The following is an 18,527-nucleotide window of genomic DNA, read 5'->3' as shown; positions in this document are numbered from 1 at the left end:
GACGAAGGGTTGACTTTCTGCTTGACTTCATTTTCGTCCCAACATGATTCAGAATCCACCAAATCTGTGACCTGTGCAGATCAAAGGAAACAGTTGCGTGCAAATCAGAATTACTAGAGCCTCCCAAATTCCTAACATTTTTATGTAAACCTGCTCTTAAACAGAAAGTTTTAGCAGGCTTCTCCTACCAGACTGATTTCTTGTTAACCACTGAGGTAAGTTTGTGTATTATTGGAATCAGAAATCTGGTCTCTGAGCCCCTGAGGCTGGTTGGCATGTGTCCTTAGTGAGTGAGTGTGTGTGCATGCCCAAGTGTGTGTGTGTGCGTGCACACGTGTGCTTGCCCATGCTTTGATTCCTTTTTATTGCAGCATTAGCTTTTGCCTAGAATTGCTAATCAGCCCATTTTTCTCTCCAGTTTCACAATAAGGTGACCTGCTTCATGCTGCACCACATAGAGGAACCCTGCTCCCTGGGGGCGCACGCTGCTGTTATAGTCCCGCCCACCTGGATCATTAAGGTGAAGAAACCTCAGGTAACTGCCTAGACCAAGGTGCTGCTGGGCCAGGGCAGAGAAAATTAACTGCTGCTACTTGCTTTTCTCCCCCCTGACTAGTCTTTGGGTTCCAACAACCTCTGTTCATTCATTCCCAAGGTTCCATGCTCAGCTACCAAATCCATCCCATGGTCCAGCACTTGACTGCATTGGGCTCTCTCATGGAACCAGCCTCCCATCCTAAGAGAATCAAAGTCCCAAGACTGTTTTCTTCCCATTCATTTGCTAATAGTATTCACTTTGATAGCAGCTCTCTTGGATTCCAGGGAGAACCAGTTGGGGGTACAGCTGTTTTCTCTCGTCCCACCCTTTTCTTCTGGCCTGGGCATTCCTAGTATGTAAACTGAGTGCAGGTGTAGATTTCGTGGTTTGCTAAAGATTTCTGCTACCTCCAACCTGAAAGGTAGTGGATGAGTCACCATCTTTCTTCACATACAAGGCCTGCTTACAGAGCAGTGCTCTTTCCTGAAGGCACTATAGAATCGATCTCTTGGTGCCTGATCTCATTCTGTACTCCTCTCCATGTACCTCCTCTCCCAGTGAGTCTCTCCTTCATTTTCTGGGAACTGTGGTGGTTTCTCGACTAGGTCATACTCTTTGACTGCAATGTTTCTTGCTTTCTACTATACATTTTAGACAATTAGCTCCAAGTGATCGGATGACAGACATTTAGTGGTGTGGAAAGAGAGAGAGATTGTACCCCCCCTGGGGTGTGGGCATATTAGGAAGTCTCATTGGATGCAGCATCTTTAAAAGTTATGGTGAAGTCCGGGCATGGTGGCGCATGCTTGTAATCCCCGCGCTTGGGAGGCAGAGACAGGAGGATCACACAGGTTCGAAGCCAGCCGCGTGTGCTGGCTTAGGAGACCCTGTTTCCAAATAAAAAAAAAATGTAAAAATAGGTCTGGGAGTGTAGCCCAGAGGTAGAAGGGCTTCCAGGAACCCTAGTACCACCAAAAAAAAAAAAAAAAAAAAAAAGTTATGGTGACTCCGCCTTCATTGCTCTTCAGAGTCATCAGACAATTTATTCGCATCGACTTAGTTTTATTTAAAAACTAGTAGATGAGAGATACTGTTTGTCTTGTGTATTTCATCTTAAGTTTACCCTCTGTTGACGAGTAAAGATTAGGAATAATCTTCTCAAGTCTTAATCCATGGAAGCCCTTAGGAGAGTTTTTTTTTCCCCCCCCAGAGGAAATGCATTATTAATCATTTAAAAAGTAGGGGCTATAGTCTTTCACTTCATTGGCATTTGATTTTATAACAAAAAAATCAAATGGCAAGGTATGTTAAATGAGTTTCCCAAGGTGACAAAGCAAACTATATATACATATTGCTGCCTGAAATTCAAGTGTACTGAATTCTGATTTTTTTATTTTTAAATCTTTTTAACATGCCTACTTCTTTCTTCTTATTTTTTACTCTAATTTAGTCATCTCTCTAAGGTTTTATGTTATATGTTGATTTAGAAGACTCAATACCTTTTCATTGAAAACCTAGATTGTATCAAAGTTTTAGATATATGATACAATACATGACCTTTGCTTGCAATGCAAAGATTTTTTAATTTGATGCTCCCTGATTTATTGATTCTTAGTTTTATTTCCTGACCTCCAAGGGTCTTGTTGAGGAAATTTCTACCAATGCCTAGATATTGTAATTGGTCCTATGTTTTCTTCTAGTAATTGCAAAGTTTCTGCTCTAATATCTAGGTTTTTTTATCCTTATGAAGTTAATTTTTGTATAGGGGTCTAATTTTATTCTTCTACATAGGAATATCCAGTTTTCCCAGCATCACTCACTAAAGAGGCTGTCTTCTCCAGCATATATTTTTAGCTCCATTGTAAAAGTCAACTGGCTGTATGTCTGAGGATTTGTTTCTGTATGTTTTATTCTATTGCACTGGTTGGTTTGTCTGTTTTCATGCCAATACCATGTTGCTTTTATTACTGTAGTTTTGTAGTATAATTTGAAATCAAGTATTGTGATAGATCCAGCACAGTTCTTATTGTTCAGTATTTGCCTTTATTAGTAATTTTCAGAATAATAACTTGATTCCTTAGCAATCTTTAAAGATTTTTGGTCTTTTTGGAATTGGGGATCGAACCCAGAGCACTGTACCTGCTTTGCCACTGAACTACATCCCGGCCCCCACTAGCCATCTTTAAAGGTGGCACGAATTGTCATGTTTTTTTTTTTTTTTTAACAGATTACTAGTATGGACGTATGTAATTTTTATATACGTACAAATATCACACACTATGCATTTGTCTTTTGCTTTCATTACTCTTCTTATATTCACATTGCTTTCACCAGTTGAAAGCCCTTCCTTCCATGTGGCTTCTGTCTCCTGTCATGAGCCATGAAGCTTTTGATAACTTCCTTGGCTTTAGGAATGACACGATGCCCCCGGGTCATTTCATGCCTTTCCTGTCTATATCTGGAATCAGCCATTTCTCTAAAGAGTCTTGGTTACGTTTAGTGAGCGATGATATTTGTAGCTCTCAATCTAGATGCCCAAGTTTGAATTCATTGTTCAAAATTCCCTTTTTTTTTTGTCTTCTATGATTAATCATTGTAATGATAAGGAGACTAAGATGAGCTAACATTTACCAAATGCTTTATATGTGTTAGGAAATATTTAAAATATTTTAAATTCAGTACCCTGCGAGTCAGTATCCTATTATTGCCACTCTACGGCTGAAGAAAAAGAAGCAAAGAGAAACCAAATAAACTACACAGGGCCATAGAGGTATTGAATAGTTTGAGATGAGTTTGCACCCAGAAATTTGGATTCTGAAAACCAAATTTTTTTTGGTTTTCAGATACTGTCTCACTGTCTTAGTAGAAAATCTTGTGGAATTGGGGTTTCTTTAAATATTTTGATGGTCCCTCTTTCTGTGGCCCAAAGATAGCAAGCAAGTTAAATCATGAACCATGTTTTGTTTAGAAACTGGTGTGTGATGATTCTGGCGGACAACATGATAGTGTGTAAGAGTTCTGGCTTTTGAGCTCAGACCACTGGGGTTCTTAATCTTACTTGTCCATTTACTAATTTATTTTATATTGAAAATCATAAAACTCTTCTGTTTCAGTTTCTCACTAGTAAGTGGAAAGAATACTTAGGCTAATTCCCAGCGTTTTCCTAAGAATTAATAGATTAGAAATGCACCTGACACGTGGTTCATTGTAAATACTCAATAAATGTTAGCACTTGTTGATTTTCTTCTTGTTGACTTTTAGGAGTGCAGGGCATCAAAGCAAAGATGCACTACAGATGAAAATTCTGGACAGGTCAGGACTGAAGCTTCTGATACCTGAGCCATCTGTATTAAAAGGAAAGAGGATGGAAAGAGAATGAGATTTTCAGTAGATAGGGTGTAAAGTGAGCTCCCAGAGCACCTTGAGATACTATAACTGGTTTCTTTTTCTGTTTTTTTTTTCTTTCTTTCTTTTTTTTTTTTTTTTTTTTTTTTACTGTGGTAGGGATTGTTGGTTTACTTTTATGTCGCCAATACTGAGAGAGAGAGAAAGAAAGAGGGGGTGGAGCGAGCGAGCAGGAGCACTCACTGAGGCTCATTCATTAAATGAATAAAGAGAAAAAGAAGACTGGGTGATCATTTGCATGCAGAAAGTGAAAGAAGAGAGTCTTGCAAAACAGGAGAGAGCTGTGGTGTCATTACTTTGTTATTAAAAACGAAAAGAAGACTAGAGTGACCATCAATGTTGTATCCCACAGACACTAAAAAATGACAGGACTGACAGAAGTCCTTGAGTTTTCCATCAAATCATGGTTTGCAGTCAAAACTACATAGTGTGGTGGACACAGGTGACAAGCTATTTCCAGTGACTCAAAATTTATTTGAGACATTTGGAAGTGGATTTATTTTATTTTATTTTTTATTTTTTAGTTTTTTTTGCAGGTCTGGGGATGGAACCCAGGGGCATTTGACCTCTGAGCTATACCCCCTGCCCTATTTTTTATTCTTTATTTTGAAACTGGGCCTCACTGTGTTGCAGAGGGCCTCGCTAAGTAGCTGAGGCTGTCTGCGAACCGCAATCCTCCGGTCTCAGCCTCTCAAGTGCTGGGATTACAAGCATGCGCCACCACGCCCAGCTGGAAGTGGATTTAAAAAAGAATTTGGGAGATAGATGGAGGACAGCAGAATAAAATGTTTTTCATCTTTCAGGGTGTGTGTGTGTGTGTGTGTATTCTATGTGTGTATTTTTTATCACACTGCTTCAAAAATAATGAAGATGATCTTAATTAAGTAAATATCTATTTAGCCATTTTCAAAGATGCCATTATGTGCAGTAAGAAATCCAAAGATGAACCAGATATGATATCCACAAAGAATTTATACCTCATAGGGCAGAGTATTTGTGGATTCTAGAAAAAAGAATTCAGCCACATGTATATCTCTAATAAAAGAGTGTCTACCTGCTGTTTTAGAAGAATTACCTTTTAGGCTACTATGCATCATTGGGAAAGATACCCATAGGATAAAGAGAGCAAGGGGCAAGATGGGTTGGTTTAACCATGCTCAGTAATGGGCTATATGCCCGAGGTGGAGGATAGTAGGTGCTATGTAGAGTGTAAAGACAGTGAGAGTATGAAGCAGAAATGAGCAACTTCAGATGTGGGGCTCAAGGTGGGCCAACCATGAGTGGTTGGCTTTGAAGGATGTGGCTAGTGCCATCAGGAAGAGAGACAAGGAAAGACAGTCCAAGTTGATGGAACATACTGAGAACAGTTAAGCCAGATCATCAAAGTCAGCTTTATTTGGATGCATGTGTTTAAATGAATCTCCCCAGAGAGAAGGAGAAAAGGGAGTCCATTTGATTGTACAGTAGTCCTTATCCCTTTATCCACAAGGGAGATAGTCTAAGATAGTCCACAAATGCCTGGAACCATGGATTAGGCCAAACTCTTTCTATAATGTGCTTTTCCTACACATACATTTCTGTGATAAAACCTTAATCTATAAACTAGGCACAGTAAGAGATTAACAACAATAACTAGTAATAAAATATAACATATGATAGCCACAAAAAATTTATACCCATAGCAATATACTGTAATGAAAGTTACTCAAAATTGATGGCTTTTTATGGTTGAAATTTTCCATGTAATATTTTCAGACAACAGTTGACTGCAGATAACTGAAACCACAGAAAATGAAACTGCAGATGTTTTATGGTGAGGAAGAGTGGTTTGCGAAGAGATGGAATTAAGCCACAAATTTTCCTTCTCTGTTAAAAGATGGCTGGCTCTGAGGATAACGACTCCCCGAGCAGCTGTAGGGTTGGAGCTGTGTGAATTCTTGCTGGTGAGGGAATGAAGGCTGCCTGCGCATTTGCTAAGTTTCATCACCAAATTACTTAGAGAGAGGAGGAAACTGTTTACTCCACATTGAAAGAGGATGGAAGGTAGATGATTTTAAAGCATTCAGATGAGAGAAACCTAAATTTTAAGTATCAAGCGGAAATCTGTTGACATATTTGAAATTAATTCCAAAAATTCTAAGTTAAATTCAAAGTTACAGATGTCAGCGTTTCTCCTCTGAACTTAAAATATTAATGGACAATATTTTTCCTGGATAAACAGCATTAAAGATATGGAAACACCAACACGGATGCTTGGAGGTAACCGAGATGTGCGCCTTGTGAACTTTTTATAGGGTCACATTTTAGATGAGGAGAATGAGAAGGATTTTGCAGAAGTTATATCATGAGACAAGACACTTTTTGAAAAGAACATTTTGTACCTTGAACCACGGGCTTTTCCACTGTCTCTCTTTTACTTTACTGCTAATATCAAAGGGTTTCTACCAACTTCTTGAAAGAATATAACATGGATACTCCATCCTCTTTCCTGAATAGAGTCTATTGAGAATCAGTAGGGCTGAGTTGGAACAATATGATTTCTTTGAAAGAATGTTAGCACCCAATCTTTTAATTTATTATTTATTTTATGAGTAAAAAACAAAATGTTTTCCCTATCAAAATAAACTTTTCAGGTCAAAACATTCCCTTCTAAAAAATTTAAAATTACAAGCATCTCCCCTATCTCTTTCATTATATATCCATATGGAGATTTTGCTAGAATTTACATGCATAGACATGTGCCCATGGAAAAAACAAAACCACTGTGTGCATTGGGGGGTGTGTGCTTAATAAATGACACCATTCTACACATAATGGTTTAAAACTTGCCTAGTAAAAAATAAATTTTGGGGAGAAATCAAATATTAAGACAGATTTAAATCAACTTTTTTTTTTTTTGGTGGTACTGGGGTTTCTGGAAACCCTGCTACCTCTGGGCTATACTCCCAGACCTATTTTATATTATTTTTTATTTGGAAACAGGGTCTCTTAAGCCAGCGAGGCTGACTTCGAACCTGCGCGATCCTCCTGTCTCTGCCTCCCAAGAGCGGGGATTATAAGCATGTGCCACCATGCCTGGGCCCTGCCCTATTTTTTATTCTTTATTTTAAAACAGGGTCTCACTAAATTGCAGAGGGCCTCACTAAGTAGCTGAGGCTGTCCGCGAACCATGATCCTCCGGTCTCAGCCTCCCGAATGCTGGGATTACAATCGTGCGCCACCGCGCCCGGCTCACTAATCCTTTATAAATCGCTTTAATTAGATAATCTTCGAATGCTTGAGACCTATGAAATATAATGGCTAATTTTATTGTTGGCAATAACCAATAATATCTCTACAAATTTTCCAAGCCATTTTCTTTGGAAAATTCTAAAGGTTATTTAGCACTTGTGATGTAGCCAAATATACCTACTTGGAGCCCTTGAGACCTTGTCTTTAACTTTTGGGATGAGATTTTCTCATTTTTCCTCTTTGACCATTCTCAGAATGTTGCAGCTGGAGCAGACAGTGAGAAGGCTCTCAAACAGCCAGAGCCCATGCCTCCTACTCCTAGCACTGGTCAGGATTTTGTTCAGTTTAATGTGTGAGAAGATTTCCTTTGGGATGATGGGATGAGATATCTTTTTGTTACATCTGTTTTTTTTTTTTTTTTTTTTTGTTTTTTTTTTTGTAAGTCTGCAATATTATGCATTTTATTTTTTAAGAAAAGAAAATAATCAACATGAACTTAATTTTTAAATACATTTTAATAACCAATAAAGCCATGTGCAAAATTATTTCTTTTTTTTTTTTATTTTATTTTATTTTATTTTTTTTTATATAACAATTTTTTTATTGAACATAAATAGTATACATTTACACTATATTTGGTGCCCTCCCCCCCCCCCCGCCCACATTTCCCCCCACACACACACCAATGGTTGTCCAGGTTAACCATGTCTTATTCATAATTTTACACATGTTCAAGTGTAGACCCTTATTAATCGAGACCGGCCTTCCTCCTCTCCTATCTTACCATCCAAATTTAGCTAGTATTTCCCCTTCAATATCTGGAGTCCCTCTGGTATTCTTTGTGTTTCCTAGTTTGGGCATATTAGAGGAAACATATGTATCTTCTTCTTCTGTGCTTGGCTGATCTCACTTAACATAATGTTCTCCAGGGCTTTCCATCTTCTTTCAAATGATATAATTTTGTTCTTCTTTATGGCTGAATAGAATTCCATTGTGTGTATTTCCCATAGTTTTGCTATCCATTCATCTGTTGATGGTGATCTGGGTTGGTTCCATATTTTGGCTATTACAAATTGTGCTGCTATGAACATAGGTATGCATATGTTGCTGTAGTTCTCTGAATTCAACTCCTTTGGAAAGATACCCAGGAGTGGTATAGCTGGGTCATATGGTGGATCTATTCCCACCTTTCTTAGGAATCTCCACACAGATCTCCATAGTGGTTGAACTAGTTTGCATTCCCACCAACAGTGTAAAAGAGTTCCTCTTTCCCCACATCCTCGCCAGCATTTGTTGTTATTTGATTTCTTTATGCTTGCTACTCTGACTGGGGTTAGATGGAATCTCAGTGTAGTTTTGATTTGCATCTCCCTGATGGCCAGTGATGAAGAACATCTTTTCATGTATCTATTAGCCCTTTGTGTCTCTTCTTTTGTGAAGTGTCTATTTAGTTCATTTGCCCATTTCTTGATTGGGTTGTTTGTTTTGCTAGTGTAGAGTTTTTTGAGCTCTTTGTATACTCTGGATATTAGCCCCCTATCAGAATGGTGGCTGGTAAAGATCCTTTCCCATTCTGTAGGCTTCCTCTTTAGGTTATTGATAGTTTCCTTTGATGAGAAGAAACTTTTTAGTTTGATGTTATCCCACTTGTTTATTCTTGCTTTAATTTCCTGAGCTTTGGAGGTTTTGTTGAGAAAGTTACTGCCTGTGCCAATATGTTGTAGTGTTGAACCTATGCTTTCCTCTACTAGCTTCACAGTCTCAGGTCTAATTTCTAAGTCTTTGATCCATCTTGAGTTGATTCCTGTGTTTGGTGAGATATAGGGGTTTAGATTCATCTTTTTACAAATGGTTAGCCAGTTCTCCCAGCACCACTTGTTGAAAAGGCTGTCTTTTCTCCAGCGTATGTGTTTGGCCCCTTTGTCAAAGATTAATTGACTAAAGATGTGTGGGTTTGTTTCTGTATCTTCTATTCTAATCCACTGGTCAGTATATCTGTTTTTGTGCCAGTACCATGCTGTTTTTACTACTATTGCTCTATAGTATAGTTTGAAGTCTGGGATTGTAATGCCTCCTGCGTGTTTCTTGTTATTGAGAATTGCTTTGGCTATTCTAGGTCTTTTCTTTCTCCATATGAAATTCATGATTGATTTTTCTAGGTCTCTGAAGAATGTCACTGGTATTTTAATGGGAATTGCATTGAACCTATAGATCAGTTTTGGCAGAATGGCCATTTTGATGATATTTATTCTGCCTATCCATGAGCACGGGAGATCTTTCCATCTTCCAAGGTCTTCTTCAATTTCTTTCTTTAATGTTTTATAGTTTTTGTTGTAGAGGTCTTTTACATCTTGGGTTAGGTTTATTCCTAGGTATTTTATTGGTTTTGAGGTTATAGTGAATGGAATTGTTGTTTTTATTTCTTTCATTGTGGATTCGTTGTTGGCATAAAGAAAAGCCACTGATTTCTTTAGGTTGATTTTGTAACCTGCGACTTTGCTGAATTTGTCAATCAGGTCCAGAAGTCTTTTGGTTGAGTTCTTTGGGTCTTCCAGATAAAGGATCATGTCATCTGCGAATAAGGATAATTTTAATTCCTCTCTTCCTATGTGAATTCCTTTGATTTCCTTCTCTTGTCTGATTGCTGCAGCAAGAGTCTCAAGGACTATATTGAAAAGGAGTGGTGATAGTGGGCATCCTTGTCTTGTTCCTGACTGTAGCGGAAATTCTTGCAGTTTTTCCCCATTCAATATAATGTTGGCTTTGGGTTTGCAGTATATTGCCTTAATGATGTTGAAGTACTTTCCTTCTATCCCAATTTTTTGCAGTGTTTTTAACATAAATGGGTGTTGGATTTTGTCGAATGCTTTTTCAGCATCTATTGCTATGATGATGTGGTTTTTGTTCTTGGTTCTATTTATGTGGTGAATAACATGTATTGATTTGCGTATGTTGAACCAGCCTTGTTTTTCTGGGATGAAACCGACTTGGTCATGATGTATTATTTTCTTGATATAGTTTTGAATGCGTATAGCTAGTATTTTGTTTAGAATTTTTGCGTCTATGTTCATTAAGGATATTGGTCTGTAGTTTTCCTTTCTTGAGGTATCTTTATTTGGTTTGGGGATTAATGTGATACTGGCCTCATAGAAGGAATTTGGAAGAGTTCCATCTCTTTCAATTTCCCGGAACATGTTATGCAGTATTGGTATTAGTTGTTCACTGAAGGTTTTGTAGAATTCAGCTGGGAACCCATCTGGGCCTGGGCTTTTCTTTGGTGGAAGAATTTTTATTGCCATTTCTATTTCTTTGGTTGTTATTGGTTGGTTTAGGCTTGCTATGTCCTCTTGGCTAAGTGTAGGAAGGTTAACTGTGCTTAGAAATCTATCAATTTCTTCCAGGTTTTCAAGTCTATTGGAGTATAAATTTTTAAAGTAGTTTCTAATAATATTTTGAATTTCTTCACTATCTGTGGTGATATCTCCTTTTTCATTTCTAATTTTGATAATTTGAGTTGATTCTCTTTTTCTTTTGGTTAGGTTGGCCAGGGGTTTATCAATTCTATTAATCTTTTCAAAGAACCAACTTTTTGTTTTATTGATTCTCTGAATTGTTTTTTTGTTCTCTATTTCATTTATTTCTGCTCTAATTTTGATGATTTCTTGCCTTCTGCTGGCTTTGGGAATGGATTGTTGCAGAATTTCTAGATCCTTGAGTTGTGTCATTAGGTTCTTTACTTGGTGGTTCTCCGTCCTTTTTATGTGGGCACTCAATGCAATAAACTTTCCTCTTAGTACTGCCTTCATGGTGTCCCATAGGTTTTGGTAGGTTGTGTCTCTGTTTTCGTTTGTTTCCATAAATTTCTTTATTTCTTCCCTAATTTCTGCTCTTACCCATTCGTCATTCAATAGTGTATCATTCATTCTCCATGAATTTGAATACTTTCTTTCGAGTTTCCTGTTGTTGATTTCTACTTTTATTCCGTTGTGGTCTGAAAAGATGCAAGGAATTATATTACATTTTTTGAATTTGCTGGTATTTTCTTTGTGTCCCAGGATGTGATCAATTTTGGAGAAGGTTCCATGGGCTGCTGAGAAGAAAGTGTATTCTGTAGTTCCTGGTTGAAATACTCTGAAAATGTCTATTAGGTCCATTTGGTTTATGGTTTCCCTTAGTTCTAAAACGTCTTTACTCATCTTTTGCTTTGAAGATCGATCCAGTGGTGTGAGAGGCGTATTAAAGTCTCCCAGAATTATTGTATTTGGGTCTACTTGGGATCTTATGTCCAGAAGGGTTTGTTTTACAAATGTGGTTGCACCCATATTTGGGGCATAAATATTTACTATCATTATATCTTCTTGGTATAGTGTTCCTTTTAGTAAAAGGAGGTGCCCTGATTTGTCTCTTTTGATGTGTTTTAGTTTAAAGTCTGTTTTGTCGGATATTAGGGTTGCTACCCCTGCTCTTTTTTGGTCACTGGTGGCATGGTATATCTTTTTCCATCCTTTCACCTTCAGCCTGTGAATGTCTTTGGCTGTGAGGTGTGTTTCTTGCAGACAGCATATATTTGGATTATGTTTCCTAATCCACATTGCCAATCTATGTCTTTTGATTGGTGAGTTAAGTCCTTTGACATTAAGAGATATTATTGATATATGATTTTTGTTTTCTGCCATTTTGTGTTCTGTCTACTCTTGGGTGGTGTGATCATTCTTCTTTACTTAAGTGGCCCACTTATTAACTTCCTCTCTTCTCTGATTCTGAAGTCTGCTTCTTTTTTCTTCCTTATGGTTTATTTCTTTAAGAATTTTCTCTAGTGTTGGCTTTGAATTCATGAATTTTTTGAGATTCTGTTTATCGTGAAAGACTTTGGATTCACCATTGATCTTGAATAGTAGTTTTGCTGGGTAGATGAGCCTTGGTTGGAAGTTATTTTCTTCCAGGGTCTGAATCACATCATACCAGTCTCTCCTAGCATTCATGACCTGGGTTGTATAGTCTGGGGTGATTCTTATTGTTTTGCCTCTATATGTCACCCGTCCTTTTGTTCTCGCTGCTTTTAAGATTCCTTCCTTGGCCTCTATATTGGTCATTTTGGTTATTATGTGGCGTGGAGTGGTCTTTCTTTGGTCCTGTCTCAGTGGAGTTCTGTATGCCTCCTGGACTTGAAGATCGAAGTCTCTTTCCAAATTTGGAAAATTCTCTGAGATTATTTCCTTGAAGATATTACAGATGCCCTTGGTCTGTACCTCTATCCCTTCCTCAATGCCTATTATCCGTAGATTAGGGCGCTTCATATTATCCCATAATTGCTGGATGTTTAGGTTTTGTTGCTGTAAAGATTTCTGTATATCGCTGACTGTGTTTTCGGTTTGGGATGTACTGTCTTCTAATATTGATATTCTGTTTTCCATTTCATCTAATCTTCCAGAGTTTCTTTCAATTGCTGTCTTCATTTCACTTATTGCCTCTTTCATTTCATTCCAGACCTCTTTCTGATTCTTTTTTAGTGTTTCTAATTCACCTTTAACCTCCTCTATACTTGTTTTGAATCCTTTCATCATATTGAACAACAAGATTCTGAACTCCCCTTCTTGCATTTCTAGTAGGTCAGTATTCGTGATTTCTGCTGTCTCTTCGTAATTCCTGGTTCTCATATTTGTAGCGTTCTCTGTCCTGTTTTTCTGGTTTCTACCCATCGTTCGTGAGTATTATGCTTAGTCAAATCTTAATATTAGGAGTTGGGGTATCGGCTAGTCAGCAGAGCCTTTCCAGTGTTGAGGGTGGGTGATGTGGGAGGAGCTGGGGTGATTAGTAAAGGAGTCAGATTAGGTAGAGGATATGTTTAGGTTGAGAAAGACTTTGAGTATCGTAAGGTGAAATCTTGCTAGGAATGAGAGAGAGTTAACTACTAGGACTCTTGTCGTTCGTGGAGTAATTATGAATGTAAGAGATACTTAGAGTATTAGACCAGGAGGTATATTATGTGGAAAAGTTTTTTGGGGGGGAAAAGTATGTAGGGTTAGTGTGGGAAGGTTTGTAAATAGGGGTGATGGAAGGAGCAGACAGACACAAAAAAAGAATAGAAAAAAAATCCACACAAGATACCAAGACTATTATGTAATCCTAGAAAAAGGGAAGAAGACCAATCAAAGGAGGAGAATGAAAATAAAGGAAGGAAAGAGGAAGAAAGAGGACAAAAGAACAAGAATAAAATAAAAGGAGCTAGCAGCTGTGTGAAATAAAAAAATAAGGCAAACTATCCAATATATATATATATATAAAAACAACATGTGAAAGTAAGAGAAGTATGGGGTGAAAGAAAAAAAAATAACACAGCAATAACCATACCAAAACAAAAGCACTGTAAAAGCAATATAAAACAAAACATCCACATTAAAAGTAAAATAAACAGTCCTCCTTATTTACGCATATGGGGTCAGGCCTATATAATATGTGCGTATGTGATTGCTTTAGTAACTTTCAGAATACCATCCAATGTCTCTTAGTTTTCTTTGTACTCTATTTTTTTATCTTCTTAGGTCACTCTGGGTGTTTGGACACCTTCTCTCCTTTAGCTGCTTTAGGTTTATGTGTCCGGATGTCTGGTTTCACTGTTATTTGATTCTATACAATTCACAGGTTCTGCGAAATTCTAACCTGTGGTCAGTACCTCTGCACTCACCACCCTAGACTCCAGCCTGTGCTTCCCTACGACACGGGTGGAGCATGACCAAGGTATAATTAGAACCTCCCCCTGAGGTCCTGTGCAGATATTGTGGCCCGATGGATTTTCCTGTGTCTCTGGAAATTCCAGCTGGGTTAGCCGGTGTGGTCCCAAGATGTACCCTGGGCAAATGGGTGCTGGTTCCTGGGTGCCCACGCTTGCTGCCAGAGCTCTGCCTATTCCAAGGGTGCAGGCTGGGTGTGCTGCTTTTACTGGAACCAGGAGTGAGTGGATGCAGCTGTCTGTTGCTGCTGGTATGCTCTTCCAAGGTGTATTGAGCTGAGTTCTCGTTCTCGCTTAGAATTAAGCCTCTGGCTAGCAGGAGGGTGGGAACACCCAGCGGTGGGCCAGGAGTGCAGGATAGGTGCTCAAGGATCCAGTGCGTGGTGCCCAGTAAAGGCCTCTGCCTCCCGCGGGACGTAGAAACTGGGGGTGCCCCAAGGAGATTTCCAGTTTACACAGGGCTTTCGCAGCCTTGAAGGCAGTCTCTGGCAAGGTGGCGGGGGGGGGGGGGGAGCTAGACACCCAGGTAGGCTCCAATTTAGTGGAGAGAGTTGGACAGGCAATGACTGCTAGCAGGGAACCGGGGCGCCGACAAGGTGCGCAGAGGGGAGTGCTCGGGTCTGAGGCTTGGGCGTGCTGGGGGGTTGGAATGCAGCGCACGCTAGGGTCCGCACTTCCCGTTGCCCGCAGGTACCTGTCTTTCTTGGTCCAGGATTCGTGGGAGTCTCTATGCTGTTGTGATCCAGTCGCTGGTGGGCACACAAAATTCTGACGTGGGAGCTGCTCGCTGTTTTCAGTCCCGGATTATCTTGCTGCGGGACTATCGGGGCTATCGGGCAGGCAGCTCCGCGGGCCCGCGAAAGCAGCCCGCGGCCGCCGATCAGCGTTTGCAGCTGGTCCGGTGTCCGGGTCTATGTTCTTCTTCTTCTTCAAGTTCAGAGTTCCCCCGAGGTACCAGGATTTGTTTTGGTTCCTGGTATGTATTTTTTATTGTTGATTAAGACACAGCTTTCTAAGTATCTGAAGTTTTATTTGCTTCAGCTACTGAGGAGTACTGTGTCCCTCAGTCGCCATTTTGAAAAAAAAAAAAAAAAAAAAACTACATCTGTTATTACAACCAGTCATTTGTGATCCTCATAACCCAGAAACATCCCTTAAGAGTAATAGGAGCTAACGTTTCATTCACAGTTGAGTGATTAATTCCAAAGTATTGCTTAACAGGCCAGGAAGGAGTCATAACTATGATAAGGGTTTTGTTGATAGGATTACTTCTGTGACAGGTTAAGCGTGTCCTTATCCCTGATCCAAGAAAACAAAAAGCCTTTATCTTTCCTTAGGTCTTTCACAAAAGAGCTATTGGGATCAGAAGAATGTAAAATCTAGTGTTCAGGTAGTGCTAGCTTGCAAAAGGAACCCTTTGTATCAAGAAGTCGCTACCCAGGTTTAACACACAGGTTTTCTTTTAGAACACAGAACAAGTATTAAAGGTTTCTTGACTATTTCTCCAACAATAACTTCTTTGCAGAATTTTTGCATTCCATTCCTGAAAAGTACACTATTGTGTAGAGTTCTCCAAAGGTACTGACCTAGGTAGAGTAAGAAATCCTATAAATGAGCAAGAGAACGTGACTTATCTCGCCATCGCCAAAACACAGCCCAAATATGCCTTCCTGTCCAGTTTTCCCTCGAATCTGAATTATGCTTCCTTCTAAACAAAGTCATGCATTCAGACAGAAGTATATGTTTACATACAGGTAGAAGGTAGCCTTTGGGAATTTTGAGGTATGCTGGGAAATTCCACAGAACTTAACTGTCACATCTGACCATCCATAGGGTTGTACACTTAGAGTTTGCATAGACATGCTTAGGTACTCAACTTCTGAGCTTTCTTCTTGTTCTGTGAAGTGGGAGCGGCCTCGGATACATTTCTCAGCCCGTGAGGCTGGGAAGCACTTGTACCTACTACATCTATGCTTAAAGAAAAGGCTGCTTTGTGTGTCTTTCCCTGCTAGGATTCAATTCCCTGCCTGCTCTGTTTTCAGTTAAAAATTCTTATTTTGATGTGTTTTTTCAAACGTGCTTGATCATCGAAACCACTTGCAATACTGTGGATTCTATGATTAGACAAGTTTAAGGAACTTGTTGAAGACTCTTGGCCTGATCTAGTGCACCGGTCTCCTGGCATTTGCTGTTGGGTTCTGTCAAGAACCAAAGTCCACTGTGTGTCCTGCAGGCCCTTTGCCTCCTGCATTGCTCTTGGCAGTGAATGAGCTAAAGTTAGAAAGAAGGGAAGAGGCAAGATCTCACTCCCTAAAGATCCTTCCCGAAATTAAGAGAGGCTCAGTAAATGTCATGAGCTATAATAATATTTATTCATTGTACTAATTGAAGTGCTTCATGGGATGGATACCAAGCTAACTTCTTCAAATACCTTTTTTCCTTTCCACTTCACACCTGCTCTTTGAGGTAGGTATTGCCACTTCATTTTGAAATTGAGAGACTGTTAATTTCAAAAGTTGAGTTGACTTGGCCAAGGGCATGGATCTAGTAACAGGGAGATTCAGGATTCATACCAGGTCTACAGACTCATGTTCATTTTGTTATTGATCCAGGATCCTATGGTCTACACAGCTACTTACATTGCTCTTCTCTATTCCAAGCAGACATTCTCAGCCCTGGCTACATAATAGAATTGCCTAGGGAGCTTCTAAAATGTTTCCTTCTTTGGGCTTTACCCTAAGCAAACTAAGTAAAATTATTTAATGGGGCCAAGGCATGAAGATTTTTTTTCAAAGATCTCTGGGTAAAACTAACGTGTAATGAGGGTTGAGAACCTCTTAGAGCATCATTAATTGGTCCAAATAGAGTTCCTTCTGCTAGCCTAGTAGTTTCCGACATTCTTTGGGGACCATGTGCTTGATTAAACTTTTAAAGACTCCAGATCATTTTTTTCTTTTACACAAACTGAAATTTATCAAAATATATGGCACGTGCTTTCATAATGCAAAACTGACAAGGCCACGGTACAAAATCTATTTGACCAAAATTTTAGAAACTTCTTTTAGGGGAATTGTAGTCAACAGTGACTGATGAAGAGCCATCTGGGATCTAAAACACCCATGAGTTCCTGGGTCTCTTTTCAGTGAGACTGTGAGATCCTGAAGACACTTTCTTTTAATCTGATGGGGGAAGAAAACCTTGAGACACTGGCTGGTTCTTGAAAGGTTCTCTCATCCTCGGTAAATGTATGCCACATGTCAACTTATTTATATATTAATTTATTTTGTAGGTTCAAGTTAAAAGTAAAATAAAAACTAAAGTAGTTTGAATCTTGTTCATTTTGATACATTAATATATGCAATCTATGGCATAGTTTTTTTAAATGTGCTAAGGACAAAAGTACTCTAAAAAATAGATTAGATATCTAAGTTTCTCCAGGCCACATTGAGAACTTTTAACTGCTCAAACAATGCAATTGTGTATACTTATATAAACTTCTAAGTTAAGAATTCTGCATTTCAGGCTTTCAACACTTGGTCAAACATCTATTATATGGTCAGTAATATCTTGCCTTTGTGATGATGCAGTCTAATTAATTATTGACTCTGCTCATTAAATCTGATTTTGCTTTGTCTCCAACTAGTAAGTTGTGTCTGTTCTCTAAAAGGTTCTTTTCTAACCATCCGTATCAAATATTAAGACTAACGGTTTAGTCGAAATAATCACAAAATTGAGCTCCATAAAATCCCTAGAAAGAGAGTAAATTTAGGGGTCATTGTAATTCAATGAGTCTGATGCATATCTATGAGAGGTAAAAAAATAAAAGGGAGGAGAGATTTTTTAAACCAATGGGCTTTTAGATAAAAAATAGAGCAATGGCTACTACTCCACTGTTAGAGATAACTTCAGGTGATTCTTACTTTGGTATTTAGGATGCTAGACATCAACATTGATGAGATAGTTAGATCCCGATGTTTCACTGGGATGGAACCCTGTGTAGGTCATTTATTATGACCACTAGAATAAACCATTATTAAAAGAAAAGTAAACAGAGAAAAGATAAAAATTAAAAAATGAAAAATGGCCTCCTTTTTTACATTTTCACATAGGTGATCTCCATACCAGGAGATGAACTTGAACTTGGTTGGGCGGGAGACGGACCTGGTTGGGCGGGAGACTGGAGCCCCTCAGAGAATTTGGGATTCTTCCATTTTTACTGGGAGGGTTGGCAGGTATACCATGTGTTGTCATGTGAGTCCCCGAGAGCCGCTGTGGCTCTAGCTCCCGGCCCTCGCGTGGTGGGGAGTCCGTCGCTCACTCTGAAGCACTCGACTGGTTTCTGTCTGTGGCTTAACCATGAGCAGTGGCTTGGAAGTGTCGTGGCATGAGAAGCATGCAGTCCACAGCATGCGCTGCCGTCTTCTTCTACATGGTTCTGCATGGAAACCCCGCGGCCAGCCGCCTCTGGGCTCAGGCCTCGCCTTCTCTCCCTACAGAACTCCCTGAAGGCTTCAAACCGGAAGAAGAAGAGAACGAGCTTTAAAAGAAAAGCTAGTAAAAGAGGAACTGAAGTAAGTGTCCTGTGTCCTGAGGAAGCACATACCCACCCTTCTTTTCTCCTTT

General features: G+C 39.2%; 1 protein-coding gene across 3 annotated transcripts in view; it reads left to right on the top strand.

Moving 5' to 3' along the window:
• The window catches only part of DGKI (diacylglycerol kinase iota), a gene marked incomplete at both ends in the record, with an annotated part of 483,096 nt that overhangs the window by 234,809 nt on the left and 229,760 nt on the right, over nt 1–18,527 (top strand). For all 3 annotated transcript variants that reach the window (XM_080700835.1, XM_080700834.1, XM_080700836.1), the window contains 2 exons: nt 419–535; nt 18,401–18,475. In XM_080700835.1, coding sequence (XP_080556961.1) covers nt 419–535; nt 18,401–18,475 — 192 coding nt within the window. The remainder of the gene's footprint in view (nt 1–418; nt 536–18,400; nt 18,476–18,527) is intronic.

The sequence above is a fragment of the Muscardinus avellanarius genome, assembly GCF_963383645.1.
Source record: "Muscardinus avellanarius genome assembly, chromosome: 9".
In the NCBI taxonomy this organism is placed as follows: Eukaryota; Metazoa; Chordata; class Mammalia; order Rodentia; family Gliridae; genus Muscardinus; species Muscardinus avellanarius.
This window is presented reverse-complemented; position numbering and strand designations above follow the sequence as displayed.